We start from the raw sequence: 24,806 nt of genomic DNA on the forward strand, positions 1-24,806 counted from the left end.
GCTGCATAGCACACTGCTGGTATATATGGGTGTAGCCAGGATTTTTATTAAGGGGGCAGGACTTCTGTTGGGGGCAGAACCAACGTGATTGCTCAGTTAAGTATTTCTATTTTACTTGATTGGGGGGGGCAGCTGCCCCCCGACTCACCTTGGCTACGCCCATGCTGGTATATTTTAATTTTTAAAAACTTGTTGCATCTTGTCCAAACTGAGCTTCAGACTTTGGCTGTGGTGGACATGTGTTTGAAAACTAAGGATGCTGTTTTCTTCAGAATTAGACTTTTTCAGATGCATAAACTTGTATGGTGCTAACTTAAGATGTATTTTATTGGGTGCTACCCTAATAGTCTAGCAAAGTTGATTACACCATGTCTTTAATGCCAATATCTGGAGCTGGCATCAGACAGCTTTGTCTTAGAAAAGGCCAAATTAAAACATCACTCTTCACATATCCAGTGCTGAAACTGTTCAAAGGCTTAATCAGTATCTTGAACCTGCCTTATAAAGCATTTCTTATAAAGCATACCTGAAGGAGCATCTTCACCCCCATCATTCTGCATGGAAACTGAGGTCCAGTGCCAAGGGCCTTCTGGTGGGTCCCTCACTGCGAGAAGCCAGGGAACCAGGCAGAGGGCCTTCTCAGTAGTGGCACCCGCCCTGTGGAACGCCCTCCCTTCAGATGTCAAGGAAATAAACAACTACCTGACTTTTAGAAGACATCTGAAGGCAGCCCTGTTTAGGGAAGCTTTTAACGTTTAATAGACTATTGTATTTTAATACTTCGTTGGAAGCCACCTAGAGTGGCTGGGGAAATTATTATATTATTTCCATTGGCTGTGTAACAAACTGGACTACAATGGTAGTAGATACACTCAGGCAATGTGTAAATATTCTAGGAAATGGAATAGGGCGCACAATACATTAGATGTCTTGAACTGGTTGCTGACACATTTAACCTTGTGCATAAATCTAACTAATTTACAGCTTACTGCCCAGAAGGAATGATCCATTGTGATAAAGGGAAATGCATTATGGAATCTCTAATGTGCAACGAAGTGAAAGACTGTTTAGATGGCACCGATGAACCCAGCACCTGCGGTAATTAACTGTTTATACTCGTATAGTAAATAATTAAGAGTGTTCTAGTCAGCTGTTAGAGGGTGTCAGCTCTGTTTAACTCTTGTCCTATGCATCTAGGTAAGAACTGCACTCTGAACAATGGAGGCTGCATGCAGAATTGCACTGAGACTCATTGGGGTGCGAGGTGTTCGTGTGGTCCTGGTTGGAATCTTCAGGCCAATGGTCAAGACTGTGCAGGTAAAATAAAACAGGTGCTCACTATTTAGAACTGGAGAAAGTTCTCTAAACTGCAAGTTGTGACCATTCATATATCCTGGGACACTATCTTCAACCTTTTCTGACCAAAGACCCATTTTTATCCCAGATATGCATTTGAGGACCTGATTTTTTAAATCATTTTTTGTATGGTGGTAGTGCTGCTTTTGAAATATGCCATAGAGCAGACTGCGATTCTCAGTAGTTGTTCCTAACCCACTAGCTTGGATACCAATTGGGTAGAAGAGCCTTCCAAGTTGGCTTGAATACTGCTTTTCACAAGGAGGTCTTGGGATGCCAAGACACCCAAGCTGTCCAAATAAGGAAATTGATGATCAGCATCAAAATAGACCTTGATGTCGCCACAGATTCAGAGTTCTGACCTATAAAGTCCTAAATGGCTGGGGTCCAAGCCATGTGAAAGACCGAAATCCCACATACAATCCCGCCCCGGTTTTGAGATGTTCAGGGGAGGCCCTTCTCTTGGTCCCACCATTCTCACAGGCGCTCTTGGTTGGGAATGTGGGAGAGGGCCTTCTTGGTGGCTGCTCCCAGACTCTGGGAAGCCAGACTGGCTGGCTCCTTGTCCTTCCGCCAGCAGATGAAGACCTACTTTTTCCAACAGGCTTTTGGGAATTGGCTACTCTTAATGAATTGACTGGTATTGTTTCTATTGTAATTATTTGTATGTTTCAAACAGATTCTATGTATGTGTGTGTGTAGTTAAATTGTTTTTAATGGCTGCCTTTCTGTTTTTAGCAATTCTTGTTCATATCCGTAGGCCACCTTGAGTCCTGCAAGTGGAAAAAGTGGTTTAAATAAATGCAAGTGGTTTAAATAGGGACGCGGGTGGCGCTGTGGGTAAAACCTCAGCGCCTAGGACTTGCCGATCGTCAGGTCGGTGGTTCGAATCCCCGCGGCGGGGTGCGCTCCCGTCGTTTGGTCCCAGCGTTTGCCCACCTAGCAGTTCGAAAGCACCCCCGGGTGCAAGTAGATTAATAGGGACCGCTTACTAGCGGGAAGGTAAACGGTGTTTCCGTGTGCTGCGCTGGCTCGCCAGATGCAGCTTGTCACGCTGGCCACGTGACCCGGAAGTGTCTTCGGACAGCGCTGGCCCCTGGCCTCTTAAGTGAGATGGGTGCACAACCCCAGAGTCAGACACGACTGGCCCATACGGGCAGGGGTAACCTTTACCTTACCTTCTACCTTTAAGTGGTTTAAATAAATATATAGTAATTATATATATATATATATATATATATATATATATATATATATATATATATATATATATAAAAGCTAGTAGTACTTCATGGCTATAGCAGCCCTTCCCAGACCACAGGAACTTTATGTACATTACACTGACTCTGCTTGTTCGTTGCAGATGTTGATGAGTGTGCAATGGCTTACGGTCCTTGTAGCCAGTTGTGCAAGAATACAGTAGGTTCTTTTACCTGCGACTGTGTCCATGGGTACTGGCTCTCCAACGGAACTACCTGTAGGACTGCAGGTAGGCTCTCAGTTACATGGAGCATGAATTCCAGCTCTCAATGCTGATTTGCAGGGAGGTGGAGACATGGGAAGCACAAGACTGCCTAGCTTGGCAAAAGTTGGTACGCTTGTAATTTCTTTTGTAGAGGTAATGCTCAGGTTTCTGGCAAATGGAGGGGAATTGAGCTCTTGTGGGCAAGTTAACTGCATGTTCTCAACAGACAATCTGTGAGGTTAGAATACAAAAAGCAACAAAAAGTTAGGATTGCATGTCTTAGTTTGGGTATGTGCAGTGCTACTAAGCAGAGATATTTAACAGATGTCTCCCATAAAGGACAACTCTAGTAAGTAAGGCTATTGGATACAGCTTGAATATCTTCTTACTGGCTAGATTTTCTATAGCTCAACAGCTAATAATGAGCAGGATTGCATTCTGGGACAAGGCCTAATAATGAAAAATCTCCTCCAGATGGTGCTACAAAAATACTTCTGGCTGTTGGTCGTGATCTTGCTGTCCTGGATGTAAAAACTCATGAACTGAAAACTCTAATGTCTATAAGGACATCGGCCAGCTCTGTTGCCTACGACTCGTTAAGGAAAGCCTATTATTGGGTTGATGAAGGAAGAAAGCTTCATATCTATGTGCCAGGAAAAAATGAGATGCTTCTGTATCCAGGTAAAGCTGTTGATATACTTGCAGTAATTGCATCCTTATCTAGAGAAAGCTCTTAAGTCATTGGCCAAATACTACAGCATCCCATTGTGTCCTTGGAAGCCTGTAGCAAGGCGGCTTAGCAGAGGTCATAGAATCATAGAATCCTAGAGTTGGAATAGACCACAAGGGCCATCGAGTCCAACCCCCCTGCCAAGCAGGAAACACCATCAGAGCACTCCTGACATATGGTTGTCAAGCCTCTGCTTAAAGACCTCCAAAGGAGGAGACTCCACCACACTCCTTGGCAGCAAATTCCACTGTCGAACAGCTCTTACTGTCAGGAAGTTCTTCCTAATGTTTAGGTGGAATCTTCTTTCTTGTAGTTTGGATCCATTGCTCCGTGTCCGCTTCTCTGGAGCAGCAGAAAACAACCTTTCTCCCTCCTCTATGTGGCATCCTTTTATATATTTGAACATGGCTATCATATCACCCCTTAACCTCCTCTTCTCCAGGCTAAACATGCCCAGCTCCCTTAGCCGTTCCTCATAAGGCATCGTTTCCAGGCCTTTGACCATTTTGGTTGCCCTCCTCTGGACACGTTCCAGTTTGTCAGTGTCCTTCTTGAATTGTGGTGCCCAGAACTGGACACAGTACTCCAGGTGAACTTTAAAAGTACACCGAGAGCTGGTGTAATATAGTGGGTGGTGCTGGACTGGAAAAAGGGTGAGCTTTTGACCATTTGCTCAATTGGCCTGAGGTTTAAAGTAGGTGAGGAAGGACAGAACAACATGCAACACATGCCATAGGCGCATAAGTAGTAATTGCTGTTTAAATGTAAATGCAGCAAATAACAGCATAATTTTAATAAGTGGCCTGAATCCTGAAAGCAGGAGCTTATTTTCTTGGCGGCTGGACAGACTATTCCTTGCATATGTTCTCATAAGTAAAAAGACTAGATATTCTGAGCTGAAAACATGGTGGCATAGACTCTGTTCTTCCTTGGCTGGACACTACATTCTACTTTTGGAGTAACAATCTAGGTGGGTTTGCCTGTTAGGAAAGGTAACAACAGGAAGAATTAAAGGAACTATTGGAAACTCAAGGCAGTAGAGATATAAGATGATCAGAGCCCCACCGAACTTGAAGCATGGGAAGCCCCAATAAAAATTTATAATTTGGCGGAATATTTGGACTATATGATATGTATTTTTATAATTTGGAATATTTAATGTGATTTGATTGAATTGTTAAAATGGAAAATTTTAATAAAAATTATTTAAAAAATAAATAAATAGGTGGGTTTGCCTTTTATGGACAAGACAAACCCTTGCATCATCGTTGCTTACTCCTGTTTGAGCTCCCAACATGATTTGTAATTCCAGACAGGGATTGGCTGCGAAAGCGATATATTCACCTATTAGTGGGTTAAATGGAAATCCTAAGTGGAGTGGCATGGCAAATTAAAATACAGCACAAAAGCAGCACAGGGATTTGTTAAGTTTCCTGTTCATGCTCCTAAGCAGAGTTTTAAACTTCCTCTTACAGGAGTTTGTTTCTGGAGCAGTGCTTCCAAATTAGGAGTCTGGGGACCTCTGGGGGGTCCGGGGAACACACCCGGGGGGTCCTCCATGGCCCCATCCCTTGCCTCACCCCTAACTAATTTTTTGTCATTTTTGCATGGCAATACCACAGATTTTATGGTCTTCATCAATTTTTTCAATATACAGTCATACCTTGGTTGCTGAATGCCTTGGAACTCGTACGTTTTGGCTCCCGAACGATCGAAAATTTTTGGAAGCCAAACGCTCCTGCAGCCAATCGGAAGCTGTCTTGGTTTTCGAACGGTTCTGGGGTCAAACGGACTCCTGGAACTCATTCTGTTCGAGAACCAAGGTACGACTGTATTGGCCAAAATCAGTTTTGAAATGACACTGCGGTAATGATTTTGACGCGGCAATACACAGCAATATAATACTTCTCGCTCGAAGGAGAGGCTAGCCGATTTCAAGGCACTGCGGATATCACACAATGATCTCTGCTGATAATGCTGCTGATCTGAGCTGCCTTCCCTCATGCTAAAGGAGAACAGGGCAGCTGATTGCCCTCACTTCAAGGCACCATGGCACTACCTTCCACTGGCACTGAGGTGGAGCAGCTTTTCTCAGTCAGCAGGAAAGCAGCAGCAGCCACAGTAGACGTGCATCTGCGCTGGCTGCCACTGCTGGCTGGATAGTTCACACAATAAATAAGTCAGAAATTAAATCCTCCTAACAAAACAGTTTAGCTGCCGCATCAACAGTGTGACGCGGCAGCTAAAAAAGCCAATGCAATTCTGGGCTGCATCAATAGGAGTATAGCATCTAAATCAAGGGAAGTAAAAGTGCCACTGTATTCTGCTCTGGTCAGACCTCACCTGGAGTACTGTGTCCAGTTCTGGGCACCACAGTTCAAGAAGGACACTGACAAACTGGAATGTGTCCAGAGGAGGGCAACCAAAATGGTCAAAGGCCTGGAAACGATGCCTTATGAGGAACGGCTAAGGGAGCTGGGCATGTTTAGCCTGGAGAAGAGGAGGTTAAGGGGTGATATGATAGCCATGTTCAAATATATAAAAGGATGTCACATAGAGGAGGGAGAAAGGTTGTTTTCTGCTGCTCCAGAGAAGCGGACGCGGAGCAATGGATCCAAACTACAAGAAAGAAGATTCCGCCTAAACATTAGGAAGAACTTCCTGACAGTAAGAGCTGTTCGACAGTGGAATTTGCTGCCAAGGAGTGTGGTGGAGTCTCCTACTTTGGAGGTCTTTAAGCAGAGGCTTGACAGCCATATGTCAGGAGTGCTCTGATGGTGTTTCCTGCTTGGCAGGGGGTTGGACTCGATGGCCCTTGTGGTCTATTCCAACTCTGATTCTATGAAAAGAGAAAAAAAGCTATGTAAAATTGCAAATTATTATTTTTTTGCTCTCCACTGCCATCTGGTGTTTAATGCATTCAAAGTGTGGTTTTTTGACTAATGTAGCTGAGTCCCAAGATCTCTCGCTGTAAGGGTTATGAAACTACTGAGCTTCTATAAATGTTTCTCTCCTAGATGCTGGCAGTGTCAACAGTATATCTATAGACTGGTTCACAGGGCAGTTATATTGGACCAGCAGTGCCCCTGGCGCCATCTTTGCTGGCCTGAGTGATGGCAGAGGCTACGTGAAGATCCTGGAGAAGAACGTGTTGCCAGAACAACTCGCTACATTTCCAGAAAAAAGGTAAACATACCTTGCTTCACTGCTGTGACTTGGAATCTGTCTGGAATAGCCTGGCTTGAAGTCTCTATTGCTTTACTAGGGATGGGCGCATGTTAAGGGTGAAATCTGAAAGGCCGCTTCCTTTTAGATGACCCACTGCAGCTCTTAAGATACAATACTGCAGTTTCCTATTCTACCATAGGCATACCATAGCCAAGTCAGCCACAGAGCTCCAGGAAGCAGATTTCCCAAATGGATGTTGTGGGTAGGAAAATGAGTGTCTGTAGAAGAAACATGGAGGTGGGTGGTGGTGGAGGTAACTAGAAAATCTGGTAGCAAATTAATGCCCTGTCCGTAGCTATACATGTTCCATTCTTAGTTTGGATATGCAATAAAGCATCTGTTGATTCCAAATAAGTTTTGCTTGTATCCAAGGCATTTTGAATACTGAATCTAAATGGGCAAAGGTGAGTTTATAGTGACACTTCCAGGAGTGCAGCAGAATTGCCCCTAGATAATTTAATAGGATGAGAGCGTTTAGGACAGTGTTTCCCCAACTTGGGTCTCCAGCTGTTCTTGAACTACAACTCCCATCATCCCTAGCTGGCAGGACCAGTGATCAGGGATGATGGGAGTGGTAGTCCAAAAGCTGTTGGAAACCCAAGTTGTGGAAACACTGGTTTAAGGGCTTGAGTGGATTTATATGCAAGGTACAGAGAATGAAGGTGTTCTTCAACTGGAATATTTTGGAGCCTCTATTTAAAGATGCCTCTGAGCATGCATAAAGATCTCCCTTGCCCTCTCAACACAATTACCAGTCAAATTCCTAGGAGTACTTGCATGTAATCCCCACTCACCGAAGCCTGCGTCCCTTGTGTTGCAACTTCTGTGAAGAAAGGCAGGCCTTGCGTGACTGGCCACTGAAAACACACAATGTGGTCCAGTTTGAGGTCCTGTATATGAGCTGGCTGTAGCCAGAATAGGTCTGTGGCAGAAAGGAATTCTGGAACTTGGAAAGCTTAGCCACAGCACTGATGTATCAAGGCACTTCATGATCTGTTCAGGTGTTAACTTGGAAGAAAATGTTCCTTGTGGGTGGAAATAGTGAGATGTGTGACGTGCTCTGCTCTTAAGCATGCCAAAGAGTAAAGGTAAAGGTAAAGGGACCCCTGACCATTAGGTCCAGTCGTGACCGACTCTGGGGTTGTGGTGCTCATCTCGCTTTATTGGCCGAGGGAGCCGGCGTACAGCTTCCGGGTCATGTGGCCAGCATGACTAAGCCGCTTCTGGCGAACCAGAGCAGCACACGGAAACGCAGTTTACCTTCCCGCTGGAGCGGTACCTATTTATCTACTTGCACTTTGATGTGCTTTTGAACTGCTAGGTTGGCAGGAGCAGGGATCGAGCAACGGGAACTCACCCTGTCGCAGGAATTCGAACCGCTGACCTTCTGATCGGCAAGTCCTAGGTTCTGTGGTTTAACCCGCAGTGCCACCTGCGTCCCCATGCCAAAGAGTAGCTGGTCCCAAAACAATCATACTGGATGTTGCTCCTGCAGTGCTGAGTAGCCCAGTAACATGGTGCAGTCCTCTGATCACCTCTTTTTATTGCAGCTACATGTATTGGGTGAATCGTGAGCAAGACAGGACTGTAATCGAAGCTGCGGGAATGGATGGTTCAGACAGACATGTACTTGCAATCGTAACCGCTGAAGACCCTGTTGGATTGACCCTTGATCATATAACTAGTAGATTGTACTGGATCAGTGCGTATAAAAAGGTATGAAACTCGATGCACCGGAAAATCACAAAGAAGCCTGTGTCAAGTCTGTAGCATCTTGATGTAACATTTCATTGTGATCTGGTACCAACAGAAGCTTTTTTCCATGCTGGAAAGTCTGGTGGGTTTGGTGCTGTTCCATTCACTTCATGGCAAGGGCAAGGGTTTGAATGTCCTCTTTCCCTGCACTCACAACTCACAGGACCACCACCCCCCCACTTACTTAAAAAAAAATTAAATCCTGTACAATGCATGTCATGTCTAATGTGGCTCTAAGTTAGCAGGCAGCCTTGAAGAAGAGCAAGCCTGTTAAAATGTGAGAAGGTGTCCCTTTTGGACTATTTGAGGAAGTACTATAGCCAAATGAAGTTGCGAACAGGATTCAAAGCTAGGTGTTTATATGTTCAGACAGTCTTGCATTGGTTAGCAATCCAGCTGTCCAACTTTTCTCCAGGTTCAGATCTTCAAAGGCAGTCCCACATTACAGTAATCTAACCTAAAGGTTACCAGAGTGTAGGCAACATAATCTAGTCAGCCTTTCTCAACCTGTGGATCCCCAGATGTTGTTGAACTACAACTCCCATCACCCCTAGCTAGCAAGGCCAGAGCTCAGGGATGATGGGAGTTGTAGTCCAACAACATCTGGGGACCCACAGGTTGAGAACCGCTGCTAGGTGTTCCCTGTCCAGATATGGGCGCAGATGGGCCACCCGCTGAAGTTGACAGAAGCCACTTGGTGCCCCTGAAGCCACTTGAGCCTTTAGCCCTCTAGGAATCTGTAATGAAGTGTAGTTTTAAGGACTGTCCACAAAGAAAAATGCAAAACGTTGGTTTGAGGCGGCAAATGAACAGTGGTGCAATTACATATGGCATGTGTCTGCACATAACCTCTGGAGGAAGGCTTTGCTCAGTAGATCCGAACAGTGGTTTTAGTGTACACCTGGGACATGAACCTTGTTTGGTTGCCTTGACTCTAGTTGAGCTGTCTGCACTATAATGTAGCCCACGGTGGCGGCAATGGGAAGATAATAGCACAGTAAACAACAGGAGTGTTTGTGTGTTCCTTACCAGCACTTCTGAATTGGCTTGGTGTTCTAGTGGGCGGGCAGCAGTACTCCCCAAACTTTTAGGTGAACTGCTCATTAGCTGGCGAAGGCTATAGAAATTGTCACTTGAAGCGCTTGAGTGCTAGTCCTCTCAGTCTGATTTGGGAATTCTGACTTGGCGTTTCTGCTCTTCAGTCCATAGAGACTATCAAGGCCGACGGCACTGGCAGGTACACTTTCCCAGAGAAGCTGCTGAAAGCACAGGCCCCTCTGGGACTGGCTGTGTTTGAGAATTCCATCATTTGGGCAGACAAAGAGCAATTGCTGTCTGCATCCCGCACCTCGCCAGGTGTCGGTGTGTTGCTGAACTCTTCAGTGTCTTCGTTCACAGTACTGCATGAGCTACTGCAGCCTCAAAGTAAGTAAAACACCCGAGATGAATTTTTTTTATGAAGGGTGGATTGGAAGCATTTAAAAAAACAAACAAACCAATTTTTAAATCTCTCTTGCTACGTAGCTATGAGCAAGACCTGTCTGGTAGCAGGCATGGTTATTTCATTTCCTCATTTCCATGTGTGTTGCCTTTAAATACCTATGCCCATGACCAGGCAGAGTTAATATTAACAAACCGACTGTTGTCTTGGTAGAGGGCTGGGTACATGTCTGGTTGGGGGAGCAGGCAAGTGGCCTGTCTTGGGCCAAGGGTGCTTAAGGTGACCCAAAGGCTATAAACCCCAATGGTACTGTTCTACCATAGAGTTGTCCTGTTGCAACCTTCAGTTTTGCTTCCTCAAGAATCTGAAACTTGACAGCCATATCTACTGTAATGGCCACCAGTTGGACTTGGAAGTATCTCCCAGTTGGGAGCATTCCAAGAGCTCTGTTCGGCAGAACATGCAGCTAGGTAAGCATGCACATGCTTAAGCCTCCACATACAAGGTCCTCTATGCGCCTAACACAAAAGCAGAAGTGTCCAATATAAAGGAGTCCTGTCCCTGTGTAGGGAGTGCGTCTCCAATGCAGCTTTGAACAACGCTTCACAAAATATTAAGATCTCTTTAGAGCTAGAAGGCCCATGGGCCTTGAAGTATAGGCCCCCACCCCTCTGCTAAGTAGATATCTGACCTCAGGTGTGGATACTTGGAAGGGAAAGAAATGTGCTTATTAAGGAGATCTAAGACAAAACATATTGTCTTCAGTAGCTTTTCATCCTTTCAGTATTAACTCTTATCTCTGAAAGCTTTAGAACAGGCATGGGCAAACTCGAGCTGTTTTGGGACTACAACTCCCATCGTCCCTAGCTAACAGGACCAATGGTCAGGGATGATGGGAATTGTAGTCCCAAAACAGCTGGAGGGCTGAGTTTGCCTATGCCTGCTTTAGAAATCTAACGCTTCACATTTTAACTTGAAATGTTAAACTGCAGTGCAGTTGATCTTGTCCCAGACTCAAGGATCATTGACTTGGTGAAATAGTTTCCATGCACCTGCCGCATAGACAATTTGGCCGCTAGCTGTTTGAGTTTCGGCACTTTTCAAACATTCATTTGCTGCATTGATGCTTGAGATCTAATATGTGAACTGTACTGTAAATGTGAGGTGGTTGGGGATTTGGTTGGTGCTATATGTTCAGAGTAAGGTAAAGGGACCCCTGACCATTAGGTCCAGTCGTGGCCGACTCTGGGGTTGCGGCACTCATCTCGCTTTATTGGCTGAGGGAGCTGGCGTACAGCGTCCGGGTCATGTGGCCAGCATGACTAAGCTGCTTCTGGTGAACCAGAGCAATGCACAGAAACGCCATTTACCTTCCCGCCAGAGCGGTACCTATTTATCTACTTGCACCTTGACGTGCTTTTGAACTGCTAGTTTGGCAGGAGCTGGGACTGAGCATCGGGAGCTCACTCCGTTGCGGGGATTCGAACTGCCGACCTTCTGATTGGCAAGTCCTAGGCTCTGTGGTTTAACCCACAGCGCCACCCGCGTCCCTATGTTCAGAGTAGGCAAATCCTAATTTGCACAGCGTCTTCCTTCTGTCAGTGTGCAACCCGCTTGATCTCAAAATGGCTCCAAGTATGATTTAGACCAGGGTTTCCCCAACTTGGGTTTCCAGCTGTTTTTGGGACTACAACTCCCACCATCCCTAGTTAGCAGGACCAGTGGTCAGGGATGATGGGAATTGTAGTCCAAAAACAGTTGGAGACTCAAGATGGGGAAACCCTGGTTTAGACAACTGCTTGCTCTTGCTATCTAAATAGCTGCCTTGGTGTCTTATACATGTTCTAAGTTCTGTAGATGGGGTGAGCCTGAAAATGAGAACTATCTTCTCATACTGCTGAATTCTGTGGCTGGCATCAACTTCAGCATTTGTGTGCAATACACGTGGTCTGTGCCTACATGGGAACTTAAGTTTAATTACTGGATTCAACCTAGGAAGGGGTGGCCCCATTCTTGGACTAACTTGTCACCTTGGTCACTAGGTAACACACCTGCCTGTGCACCTGGATTGTGTAGCCATATCTGCCTTTTGTCACCTGTTCATCCCAAGGGCTACAGGTGTGCCTGTCCAGATGGCACTTTCCTCCTGCCTTCAAACCAATGTGCAGGTAGGCTTGTTCTTTTAAATCTGGGGTGAAAATCCTTCCACAAACTACTTTGAGAATCCCTCTTTGTGGGGTGGGTTAAACACCAGTGTTCAGATAAGCTTGTGCTACATTGCATTCTGGGGTTTTTATGAGAAACTGCTGGTGCTAAATTTTATCTAGCTGTTGATTAGAATGGAGATGTGTCCATGATTTTTATAGAAACCTGTCACACAGTCCCAGAAGCTCAGTTTCAGACAGGACTGTTTTGAATCTCCTGTTTTGGTCCACCACCATGTTTTGACACACTTAAGAAAACAAAACATTGCATTGTAGAGCTATGGGAAGGCTGGGTGACCTCTTCAGCCTTCCTGTCAAAGAAAGATAAAGCAGGTCTATCAGCAGTTGGCTTTAATAGAAATGCAAAATCCAATTAGCCAGAATGCTTGTGGTAATAAATGCTTCCCCAGCATCTCATCTATAGCTTTAAACTGACTCTGAGCAACTAGCATGACTACTTGAGCATCAACTTGTTACTCCAGCACCAAAATCAGACGGTGCAGGTATCAAGCCCAGGTGACTACTGAAGTTATAACCTGTTCTATTTGTCATAGCAAGAGCAGTACTTGGGTTGAGTAATACGGTGACACTGAGCTGGGATGGCTAGCAAGTTGTGCAAGACCTGTTCCTCAATTCCTGTACTCTTCCTGCAGTGCTGAATGTCTTGTATTCTACTAACAAGCAAATCTACCGGCTGGAAGTTGACCCAAAGGGGACAGTGTTGCAGCAGCATGAAGTGATTCAGGAGTGGCCAGAGAACGTCTACTTCCAGGACATGGACTGGAGCAGGGGATTCATCTACTGGACTGATGACAAAGGAGAACTGATGCGCTTCACTGAAGAGACGAAAGCGAAACTAATAATTCCTACAGGTTCGCCAGGTGAGCTCCTGTTCATTGCTGTAGAGCTTCTACGCAAATGAAGCATGGACTTCTAAAACAAACTCCTAATGATGATGGCAAGACAAGAAATGGGTTTGGAAGAGAATTTACTTGGTTGGTTGGTTTCCAATCTGCTCCAGACTATATTTACTCCCTAAAGCAGAGGTTCTCAACCTGTGGGTCCCCAGATGTTGTTGGATTACAACTCCCATCATCTCTGAGCTCTGGCCTTACTAGCTAGGGGTGATGGGAGTTGTAGTCCAACAACATCTGGGGACCCACAGGTTGAGAAAGGCTGCCCTAAAGCATCAACATGCAGACAGTGCAGGATGCTAAGGGAACAGCAGTTTACCTCTTTGCCTATTTCGTGATTCAGTCCTTGCAGCTAGAGTTAATGGTATAATTATCTTATGGATACACTTCCTGTAACCAGTCCAGTGTTTGGCACAGTGTGGTCCAGCTGCCGCAGTGCCGTAACCCCTAATTTCTTACTTGACTCAACATAACTTTAGGATCTCTAGTTTACGGTCTGTGCTCTGGACAGGGAAGAGACGAAGCAAAAGGCCATAGAAGCCTGTGAGGCCTTGCACAGGAGTACAGTAAGTCTTCAAACACAGATCTGACAGATAGTGCCATAGCAGAACAAGCAAGGTCACTAAACTGCTGCTTCTTAGGAGTGCATTGCACAAAGAGGAAAGTGATGGGGTAGAAAGCAGTTCTTCTGCCTTCGACTAGCTTTGGAATCTTCGCCCGTTGGAGAAGGCTCTTTTGTCTATGGGAGAGCTCATGCTTTGCATCCTTTTAAAAGGATTTGTAGACAGGCCAGAAAATATGTGCACATCTGCCTGAAACCTTACAGCTACTTCTAAGTGCTCTAAGTACCAATGACGACAAATGTTTCAGCAGAAAGATATGACTTTTGAAGTCATGTGTGAGGAAGTAAGGAAACTTCCTTGCCTGTTCAGCACCTCTGCTTTAGCTGTGGTGGCTTGCAGTGGGAAGAGGGAGTACAAGAGGTCTGGGAAATACCGTATTTTTTGCTCTATAAGACGCACCAGACCACAAGACGCACCTAGTTTTTGGAGGAGGAAAACAAGAAAAAAAATATTCTGAATCCCAGAAGCCAGAACAGCAAGAGGGATCGCTGCGCAGCGAAAGCAGCGATCCCTCTTGCTGTTCTGGCTTCTGGGATAGCTGCGCAGCCTGCATTCACTCCATAAGACGCACACACATTTCCCCTTACTTTTTAGGAGGGAAAAAGTAAGTCTTATAGAGCAAAAAATACGGTAGTTTCCCAGCAGCACAGGGCTCGCTTCCATGTTCCTGTAACTTGAAAAGCCCTTAGCCCTTAACCCAACCCTTCCCTCTACAAGGAGTGTTTCAGCTAAGAGCTGCGAAAGAGCAATGGCAGCTTTGGCAGATGCAGCGAGGACAGTGGATTAAAGCTGTGGCAATACGCAAAGGATAAAAGCAAAACTGATGGAGGAACTGATCCTCCTCTGCAGCTGGTAGCTTAGCCCTAAAGATTACCCCTCATCCTATTTTGTGCGGCAAGTAACTCATCCTCCCACCCCCAGTGCACTTTTCATTGTGCAGTTCACACAGCAGAAGACCTCCAGGTAATCCTCCCAGGACATTTGACACCTGTGCAGTGCCCCCAAATTTCAGCCGGGTACCACTTACCTTCCATTTCCTTCCAGAAACAAAGGAAACACCTGCAACATAATGTGCCCCAGAAATGCACGGAATTTTACCATAGGTGTGATTACTCCCCCAGGCCGTGTTAGCAGATTGGGACAATAAAAAACGACCCATCATGCTTTCATAAGGGTCATTCATGCTTTCGCTTTCCCCTGAGGAGACTCACTGTTTACCACTGAACCTGAGCAAATGTCAATCAAGTCATCCGGTCTGATGTTTGCACCGATTTAGCGCTAAAGAGCAGGTTTTGTGGGGGAGGAAAGCAGCAGCTCGAAGGCGAAACTGCTTGGACCCCTTTGCTTTCTAGGCATAGAACTAGGGGAAGTGTGGACAAGCCTATAGGCAAATGGCCAGGGAAAGCTCAAGAAAGCGTGTGGGGGTGGCACAAACCATTTAATGTTTTGGGGCACTTCTCTAACCAAGGTCCCCCACCCCCGAGCCAATTGCAGGGAGAAAGAGGAAGGGGAAATGGAAGTTGGTTCTGCAAGTGGACGTCCTTGATGAGCTGGGCTTCCAGTGAGACTGGAAGGAGAAGCTTAATTTTTTACATTTGCTTTCCCCCCCTAGTCTGTGAAGCGGCTGTCGATATAACTTCTGGGGACCTATATTGGTTAACCTGTAGCAGAACTGAAATTAAGGTTACTAGTTTTGCTGGCATGACGACGAAGGTTCTCTATCCTGCGAAGGCTGCTATATGGCACCTGTTCCTAGACTGGAAGAGAGCATCCTTTTACTGGCTAGAAAGTGGGAAACCAATTCAGAGGATGAGCCTTGATGGAAGCAGTATCAAAGAAGTGGGGAAGGAAGCCTGGACAGAAGATCTTCCAGTCGCCTTGGACATAAGCTCGGGTAGCCTCCTCTGGGCTTCCAAAGACTTGGGTAAATTACATGTTGCTTGCCCCATTATACCTTGTGTAGTTGATGGTTCTCATGCTAGCTGTGCAGCAGTAAACAAACATTGCCACTGCAAAGCCCGTTTTTTATATCAGTTCCCACCCTCTAGTCTGAGAACAGGCAATATTTCCTTACTAACTGCTTTGAGGGCGTGGGTGGGTGTTTTCTTTTTAAAAAAACAAAACACACTTAAAAACAATATTGGCTTGAGCCCTTATTTGCTAAGGTTGCTGGGCTGTCCCATTCAGCTTTCTAGAAACTAGTTGTGCTGTGACTTGTGTAAATATACAACACACTTTGGTTGCTTGTTGCGATGGAATAATAAGCGTTTCCTTGTTCGTAGGGCTGAAGGTGCTGAACCTTATCACACGCGAGACATACAGTATAAAAGAGAATTGGACCCATGGTGTGGCAGCTGTGTATGGACCTTACCTGGTGTCATTCAACAAAACAACCGTTGTGGTCTGGAACAGAAGATCAGGGGTGCCCTCTGCTGTGCAAGTAGCCAACGTACAGAAAGCAATGATGATCTTTGACACGAATTTGAGAACAGGTAAACTGACTTGTCACCACTGTGAATTCCAATTCTGGGCACTTAAACAGCCAGGGGGCCTTACCAAAGGGTGTGGTTCAGTCGTCCCTATGAAATATGTGCTGCAGAAAAATGCTTGCTGGTCTACATGTTTACATCATCTTTTCAGTGCATGAGTTCTTGGCTTACTGTTAGTGCCCACTAAAGCTATGGTAAGAAGTTCAGTTGCTGAATGTTTTGGACCATTGTTCACTGCAATTGTTGCGTGGGAATGAGAGTTCCTATCTCCCATAGTGCCTGCGGCTGTTGATCATTAAGGCCAATGGATTGTGCAGGGGAGGAGGGGTCTTATAACAGCTGTAGAAATCCACTGTTTGCTTTATAAACAGTTGTGAATTCAACTTGCTTAATTCATGGCCATCACCTCTTGAGTCAGGTTTTTCCTTGAAATGAATTTTTGTTCTGGGGCATGGATTGGCTGTGGCATGTTGCTACATGCTGTGCTTGCCAGCTTCATTCAACACAGGACCAGGCACTACTAGTCTAGAGAAAGTCTTATCTGATAAACCTTTGGTCCATTTTTGCAAGGTGATTCACACATACGCATACACAGGCACATGCACAGTGTTTCCCAAACTAGGATCTCCAGCTGTTTTTGCACTACAATTCCCACCATCCCTGACCACCTATCATAGTTAGCCAGGTGGGGAGGTAAGGATCTGGCTTGCTGGGCCAAAAGCATTCCCCAATCCTGAATGGGTCCTAAGATTTGCCATGACATGTAATAGGCCTATACTCCTGCTTCTCACCTGCAAGGGATCAGGCAGAAGCACAACACAGATCCAACAGACTAGAGGCAAAACAATTCTAACGGCTACAGGACTTGCCTATCTAACAAAGTAGCCAGGAGCGCCAACTGTCTTTTAGATAATGGGGCACACTTGCAAAAAAAATGTGATGTTGATAATAATTATTTATATAATGCCTATCTGACTGGGTTACCCCAGCCACTCTGGGCAGCTTCCAACAAATTAAAACACAGTAAAGACATCAAGGGACGCGAGTGGCACTGTGGGTTAAACCACAGAGCCTAGGACTTGCCGATCAGAAGGTCGGCGGTTCGAATCCCCACGACGGGGTGAGCTCCCGTTGCTCGGTCCCTGCTCCTGCCAACCTAGCAGTTTGAAAGCACGTCAAAGTGCAAGTAGATAAATAGGTCCCGCTCTGGCAGGAAGGTAAACGGCATTTCTGTGCACTGCTCTGGTTCACCAGAAGTGGCTTCACTTTACGCTGGCTCCCTTGGCCAATAAAGCAAGATGAGCGCCGCAACCCCAGAGTTGGCCACAACTGGACCTAATGGTCAGGGGTCCCTTTACCTTTAAGACATCAAAAATTAAAAACTTCCCTATACAAGGCTGCTTCAGCTGTCTTCTAAAAGCCAGGTAGTTGTTTATTTCCTTGACATCTGATGGGAGGGTGTTCCACAGGGCGGGTGCCACTACCAAGAAGGCCCTCTGCCTGGTTCCCTGTAACCTCCCTTCTTGCAGTAAGGGAACCTTGGAGCTGGACCTCAGTGTCCGGGCTGGACAATGGGGGTGGAGACGCTCCTTCAGGTATATTGGATCGAGGCCGTTTAGGGCTTTTAAGGTCAGCACCAACACTCTGAATTGTGCTCTGAAACGTACCGGGAGCCAATGTAGATCCTTTAAGAACGGTGTTAAATGGTCCCAGGGGCCACTCCCAGTCACCAGTCTGGCAGCTACAAGATGACCGCAACGCTTATTCTCAAGTGCTCTGTTTTCCTATAAAGATTAAGGGTTGGCCATCAAACACACAAACTGTCAGTGCAATGTGAACAGGAGTATGAAGAAACTGGAACTGATTGCTAACTTTCTAATTGCAGTGCGTTCTGTTCCTGTTACAAAGCCTGCTGTCATAAGCACTGCTGCACCAACTACTAACCGTACTACTTCAGCTGCAGCAGCAAGACCAACAGCGCAGACTACAGCGTCAAGGACAACAGTGCTGACTACTACACCCACAACAACACCCAAGACCACCACAAAGGTGACAACCCCCAAGACCACCACAAGGGCGACAACACCCAAGACCACCACAAGGGCGACAACACCCAAGACCACCACAAGGGCGACAACACCCAAGACCACCACAAGGGCGACAACACCCAAGACCACCACAAAGGCAACAACGCCCAAGGCCACCAAGACCACAACAGTACCAAATGCAACCAGTACCACTGTCTTAACAACTGTGCCCTGTGGGTGGGCTGAACTTCCTTGCCTAAATGGGCAGGGGTGTGTGCCCTATGAATATGTCTGTGATGGAGAAGAGGACTGTATGGATGGGTCTGATGAAGACTTCTGTTCCCTCATTTGTGGTGAACCAGGTACTAAGTTCTTCCATGCTGTGTGTGAATAGCTTAATACTTCATCCAGCACATGGTGAAATTTAATAATGGAGGGACCATCTCCTATCCCATCGAGACAAATGACCTAGCATGACAAATGTGGCTGATTGGGCTAAGGTCAAACTTTTGCAGGCCTACAGAGTTGCCTAAATTATTAAAGATTTGGCTCTTGTTAGACATGCTGACTAGGGGGGAAGGAAGGGAGCAAGGGCAGAATTTGAGGGTCTTCCCCAGCCCTCTCACTGCCTGCCAAAAGCCTTCGGGCCTCCTTTCATAGAATCATAGAGTTGGAAGAGACCACAAGGGCCATCAAGTCCAACCCCCTGCCAGTGTTGTTGACCTGGCTTTGGGAAGGCATCAGATGTTCCTGAGAGCCGCCAAAAAAGGCCTCGTGATAGACCACCTTACTCTATCATTTTGTCAACTTTTTTTTTAATCTAGGAAGTATGCGCTTGCTTTCTCCAGTCCCACAGAAAGGCCTGGCTATTGAATTTAACGTGTTCTTGTCTCTTTCTTTCTAAAAGGAAGCTTCCAGTGTCGAAGTGGAAACAAATGCATTCGTGAGAGGTTCCTTTGCGATGGGATTCCACATTGTCCCGATGGCTCGGATGAAGCCAGCTGCTGGGTGCCAACTCCAGAGTGTGCCTTGCGCTGCGATAACAACATGCGCTGTGTGCCTGAGAGTTGGTTATGCGATGGGAGCCCTGACTGCAGCGATAGCGCCGATGAACAGGGCTGCGGTGAGCAAATACCCAGTTGGCAGAGCGGTGCCCGAATGGGTACATTCGGCTTCCAAATTGCCAGCTTTCTACAAAAGTTCCTGACTATTAGCTTGGGTAAAGCATAGCATAAGACACATGCCCTGAGCTAACACTGCCACCTGCTGTGTCTTATCAGGCTGCCTTTGGGAAAGTATCTTAACCTTGTCCCTGAACCTGCAGGGTGGCATTGCCCCTTACAACAAAAGCTTTGGTGGCACTGTCTGAACTTTCTAGAAACTTTTTAATTCAAATGATGCTTAACTCTTGAACCAGGAGCCAATGGCTTTGGACTACTGACTGTTGTGGATAATGGGGTGATGAATTCAGAATGGGCTGGAGGGCTAGGTCTTGAATCCAGTAGATGTCCTGAGGCTTGTAGCATCTCTTCACCCCAAAAGCCCATTCTGCATTTGCCTGCGCAGTTACAGCTGTTGGTGCAGCAGCCAATTTGCAACCAAGGACAGCACTTTCCTGTTCCTGGTTGTGTGAAATATCAGGATGTTCCATTCATAAACATGCAGTCGGCATCAAACCTGAACCCATATGTAGTATCATGGGTTAATTGCCAAAGGGATATGTAAATATCCGCATCTCCTGGAGCTATGACAGTCGAAGGACTAATTCATATGATAGTGGGTCATTATATCTTCACACAATTTAAACTGCTGAATCATATGTCAATTCTTACAGGGTTTGTGGACCCAGATGCATTTCTGTGTAGCTTGTGTTAAATATATTTTACAGTGGTACCTCGCAAGACGAATGCCTTGCAAGACGAAAAACGCGCAAGACGAAAGAGTTTTCCGTTTTTTGAGTCGTTCCGCAAGACGAATTTCCCTATGGGCTTGCTTCGCAAAATGAAACGTCTTGCGAGTTCTTGCGAGTTTGTTTCCTTTTTCTTAAAGCCCCTAAGCCCCTAAGCCGCTAATAGCCGCTAAGCCGCTAATAGCCGTGCTTCGCAAGACGAAAAAACCGCAAGACGAAGAGACTCGCGGAACGGATTAATTTCGTCTTGCGAGGCACCACTGTACATTGATTGTTGTGGGGAGAATGCATTCAACTGTTCATGAATCCTATATGAGTGAAATCTCTTGGGTGCTTTCTAGAAACAATAAACACCGCTGTCTGTCCCTGCAGTTCATGCAAAGTGCACTGATCAGGAATTCCAATGCAGAAGTGGCCAGTGCGTGTCGTACTCCCTGCACTGCGATGGAGACCGTGACTGTAAGGATGGCTCAGATGAAGAAGGCTGCCCAGTAGCCCCAAAACTACATTTCTGCCATTCGGATGAAGTCAATTGTCCTAAAAGTGGAGAGTGCATCCTCAAGGAATGGCTCTGTGATGGCGATAAGGACTGCAAAGATGAATCTGATGAACAGGTGTGTGTGTGTGTGTGTGTGTGTAAACTGGCAAGGAATGCAGAGGGCCATCAAATCGGCTATTTATAAAGATCTGATCAGTTGCAAACATATATTAAGGGCAGGAGACAGCTATTCCATTTCTTTTAAAGCAATAACAATTACATGCAAGCATGCGCATGTGTTTTCTACAGGACCTGGCTAGTCCAAAAGTTACAGTATTTTGATGGGCATGGACAACAAAGAGGTTGCTTTTTAAGCAAGCACAAATTCATAGCAGCCAGCTGCAAAATGAAGCACCGCTGAGTGCTCCAAACTCCATTTCTAGGTTGTGTAGTTATCCCTGCAGCACAAGAAAACGGCAAAGGAGAAATTGTGTGTGTGTGTATTCCCTTTTGCTTGAATGCCTTCTCCTTGCAGGACTGCAGTTTGCCAGAGCACAAGTGCGGTGACAACCAGTGGCAGTGCAGAAGTTCCGAATGCATCCCAGACCTATGGTACTGCGATGGGCAGGCAGACTGCAGAGACGGGAGTGATGAGACTTCCTGTAGGTACTCTTTGCGTTTCCCTTGCAAGAGCTTTTGCGGGTGCTTAAAGTCTTTACTGTCGAGCAGCTCTCCCCTTTGGACTTATGTGGCACTCCCATTCAAGAGCCACGAGAAAAATATATTGCCTTTAAAAGTCTTAGCTGGTGAAATTACTTGTGCTGTTTAGCAGCAGAGGAATCACATTCTGTAAAGGAGAAATCGAAACAAGTGTGGAGGGGGAAATCCTCAAGTGAACACCTTGAGGCTAGTCTAGAATAGCAGAAGGTAGAGTTGATTGACAGCCTAAAGCTTCTCCACTTTTTGGAGAAATGGCAACACCCAGCGCTAGGTCTAGAGTGGATCAGAACTTCTAATACAAGAGTGAGGAACCATTGGTTCTCCAGTTGTTGCTGAACTACAACCCCCGTCAGCCCAAAACAAACATGGCCCAGGACGATGGCCTTTATAGTACAACATTTGGTTCCCCAAACCTGCTCTGATAGGCATCCCTGCAAGCTTGTTAATGAGCCTGCAGTAATTTCATCAGCAATGCAAGTGCAATAGTCTTCACTGCCACCCATTTCGCTCTTAAGAACATGAGCAGGATTTGACCCTGCTGTGCGGTATTCCCTTAGCTGATGAGCAAAATGAAAGCCAAAGTACATGCAATAGCAGCAGACCTTAAAAAAATAAATCCACATCTGCCCCAGTGGGGTTGGAGGTGCAATTTTAAAGGGGTGGGGGAGTGCTGCTGAATCCTCACCACCCTCTCCCCTGCAGTTCCTTCCTTTATCACCAGACTCACGAGCAACTGGAAAACCAAACTTTTCAACTCTCAGTTGCATGCCCTCCTTCTTCAGTGCCTTTAAAATCCGCTGGTAAAAAGGCATGCAGGTTTTACTGCTGTAACAGCCTGGCCCCTTAAGAGTTCTGAAGACCCACTTATTTCTGCTCTATGTTTTAATGCTGGTACAGTCTTTGAGTTTTTTCTTGCTGTTACACAGGCAAGCCGAGGAAGTGCCTGGGCTATGAATTCCAGTGTGGTGAAACCTGCATTAATTACACTCTGGTGTGCAATGGGAGACCAGACTGTCAGGGTGGGACCGATGAAGGCAGGAATTGTGCTCTTTCATGCCGGCGGTCGTGCTCCCAGATCTGCTACAAGTCTCCTAGCGGTCCTGTAAGTTTGCTTCTTCTTGGATGTTGACTATACTACCACTTTGGGCTTGTGGGAGATTAGCAGCCAAACCTAACCAATGCATATTCTTGCTAGTTAGCATGAGAAGGGGCTACGTCCACAGAGTTGTATTGTTGTTGTTGTTGTTTAGTCGTGTCCGACTCTTCGTGACCCCCTGGACCAGAGCACACCAGGCACTTCTGTCTTCCACTGCCTCCCGCAGTTTGGTCAAACTCATGCTGGTAGCTTCGAGAACACTGTCCAACCATCTTGTCCTCTGTTGACCGCTTCTCCTTGTGCCCTCCATCTTTCCCAACATCAGGGTCTTTTCCAGGGAGTCTTCTCTTCTCATGAGGTGTCCAAAGTATTGGAGCCTCAGCTTCACGATCTGTCCTTCCAGTAAGCACTCAGGGCTGATTTCCTTAAGAACGGATCGGTTGGATCTTCTTGCAGTCCATGGGGCTCTCAAGAGTCTCCTCCAGCACCACAATTCAAAAGCATCCATTCTTCGGTGATCAGCCTTCTTTATGGTCCAGCTCTCACTTCCATACATCACTACTGGGAAAACCATAGTTTTAACTATACGGACCTTTGTTGGCAAGGTGATGTCTCTGCTTTTTAAGATGCTCAGAGTTGTATTGCTGCTTGGCAAATGCGCAGGCCATAGAAATACAATTGGTAGACAGGGCACTGTATGATGTCATTTACCCTCGTATCCTGGAGAGGGAGGAGCATATAGTACCGTATTTTTCGCTCTATAAGACGCACCAGACCACAAAACGCAATTAGTTTTTGGAGGAGGAAAACAAGAAAAAAAATATTCTGAATCTCAGAAGCCAGAACAGCAAGAGGGATCGCTGCGCAGTGAAAGCAGCAATCCTTCTTGCTGTTCTGGCTTCTGGGATAGCTGTGCAGCCTGCATTCGCTCCATAAGACGCACACACATTTCCCCTTACTTTTTAGGAGGGAAAAGGTGAGTCTTATAGAGCAAAAAATACGGTACTTCTTGTCCCCCCCCCTCTCTCTCCCTTTGCCCAGCGTTAGATGCAGCTATGCCTCCATTTGCTCCACCTTTAGGCACTTGCCTGAAGCTGTTCATATTCTAAACATAAGCATTTCACCTGCATAGTTTTTACTGCTGCAATTGCTGTGAACCAATTCAAGAATATAAGTAAGTAAATTATATTTTTGGACCCAAGCTGTCACCTTCTCCTTCATTAAGCGATGTACAAAAGGGCGAGCCACCTTGCTTCAGAGCTCCTTTTAATTTTGCTGCCAAGGATGGGGCTTTGAAACCCTGTTCAGCTCACACACATTGGGAGTCTGGAGGGATGAATTGCAATTCATACATCCTCCCCTGCCCATTAGAACCCATTCCACAGGGCTCTGCATTGAGTGACGTCTAAACTGACCGCTGCTTCTGCCAGGACGAAGCTTGCTAAGGCTCTTTCCATGAAAGAAATGGAACACAGAAAGCAACCAGTCAGTCTTGAGCAGCAACGATCATTTCACTTTTCTCCAGCAGCAACTTTTCATACATGAGCATTCCAGCATAAAAGCTCTGAACGAAGATGATAAAAGCGACCTGTTTGCCTGCAACATGAAGACCCAAGTTTATTTTAACGTAACCTTCTCCTTACAGAAATGTGCTTGCCATGAAGGATTCCGGCTAAGGAGCGACAGGCGCTCCTGCAAAGATATCAATGAATGTAAAGAGTTGTCGGAGGAGAAATGTAGCCAGACTTGCGTCAACACAGAGGGAAGCTATTTGTGCACTTGCCACCCTGGCTACTTGCTGGAACCAGATGGCCACACCTGCAAAGTAGTTGGTAAGTAAAGGGACCCCCAACCATTAGGTCCAGTCGTGACCATCTCTGGGGTTGCGGCGCTCATCTCGCTTTATTGGCCGAGGGAGCCGGCGTACAGCTTCCAGGTCATGTGGCCAGCATGACTAAGCCACTTCTGGCGAACCAGAGCAGTGCACGGAAACGCCGTTTACCTTCCCGCCAGAGTGGTACCTACTTATCTACTTGCACTTTGACGTGCTTTCGAACTGCTAGGTTGGCAGGAGCAGGGACCGAGCAACGGGAGCTCACCCTGTCGCGGGGATTCAAACCGCCAACCTTCTGATCGGCAAGTCCTAGGCTCTGTGGTTTAACCCACAGCGCCACCCGTGTCCCTAAAGTAGTTGGTAAGGCCCTGTAAATGTGGAGCTTGCCTCTTCTGGTAGGCATATGTCTGTGTGGTCCAGTTGCTTGAGCTGAGCTTACCTGAAGTGGAATAAAAGAATTTGGTTTCAGGCACATGCACCCACAGACTTGGGGCTAGGAAGCTGCAGAAACTAAGCCTCTGTGTTGTCCTGCATGGT

General features: G+C 46.2%; 1 protein-coding gene across 2 annotated transcripts in view; it reads left to right on the forward strand.

Moving 5' to 3' along the window:
• The window catches only part of LOC309521731 (low-density lipoprotein receptor-related protein 2-like), a 92,347-nt gene that overhangs the window by 5,980 nt on the left and 61,561 nt on the right, over positions 1 to 24,806 (forward strand). For both annotated transcript variants that reach the window (XR_014214772.1, XM_082204464.1), the window contains exons 5-21: positions 985 to 1,098; positions 1,198 to 1,317; positions 2,720 to 2,845; positions 3,296 to 3,502; positions 6,569 to 6,737; positions 8,330 to 8,495; positions 9,737 to 9,959; positions 12,018 to 12,143; positions 12,833 to 13,060; positions 15,329 to 15,640; positions 15,999 to 16,208; positions 18,091 to 18,594; positions 19,140 to 19,355; positions 20,514 to 20,755; positions 21,155 to 21,281; positions 22,266 to 22,441; positions 24,081 to 24,267. Coding sequence is in view for 1 of the 2 variants with exons in the window: in XM_082204464.1 (XP_082060590.1) it covers positions 985 to 1,098; positions 1,198 to 1,317; positions 2,720 to 2,845; positions 3,296 to 3,502; positions 6,569 to 6,737; positions 8,330 to 8,495; positions 9,737 to 9,959; positions 12,018 to 12,143; positions 12,833 to 13,060; positions 15,329 to 15,640; positions 15,999 to 16,208; positions 18,091 to 18,594; positions 19,140 to 19,355; positions 20,514 to 20,755; positions 21,155 to 21,281; positions 22,266 to 22,441; positions 24,081 to 24,267 (3,453 nt within the window). In the remaining variant the exon portion in view is untranslated. The remainder of the gene's footprint in view (positions 1 to 984; positions 1,099 to 1,197; positions 1,318 to 2,719; positions 2,846 to 3,295; positions 3,503 to 6,568; positions 6,738 to 8,329; positions 8,496 to 9,736; positions 9,960 to 12,017; positions 12,144 to 12,832; positions 13,061 to 15,328; positions 15,641 to 15,998; positions 16,209 to 18,090; positions 18,595 to 19,139; positions 19,356 to 20,513; positions 20,756 to 21,154; positions 21,282 to 22,265; positions 22,442 to 24,080; positions 24,268 to 24,806) is intronic.

The sequence above is a fragment of the Podarcis vaucheri genome (assembly GCF_965113315.1).
Source record: "Podarcis vaucheri genome assembly, chromosome: 17".
In the NCBI taxonomy this organism is placed as follows: domain Eukaryota; kingdom Metazoa; phylum Chordata; class Lepidosauria; order Squamata; family Lacertidae; genus Podarcis; species Podarcis vaucheri.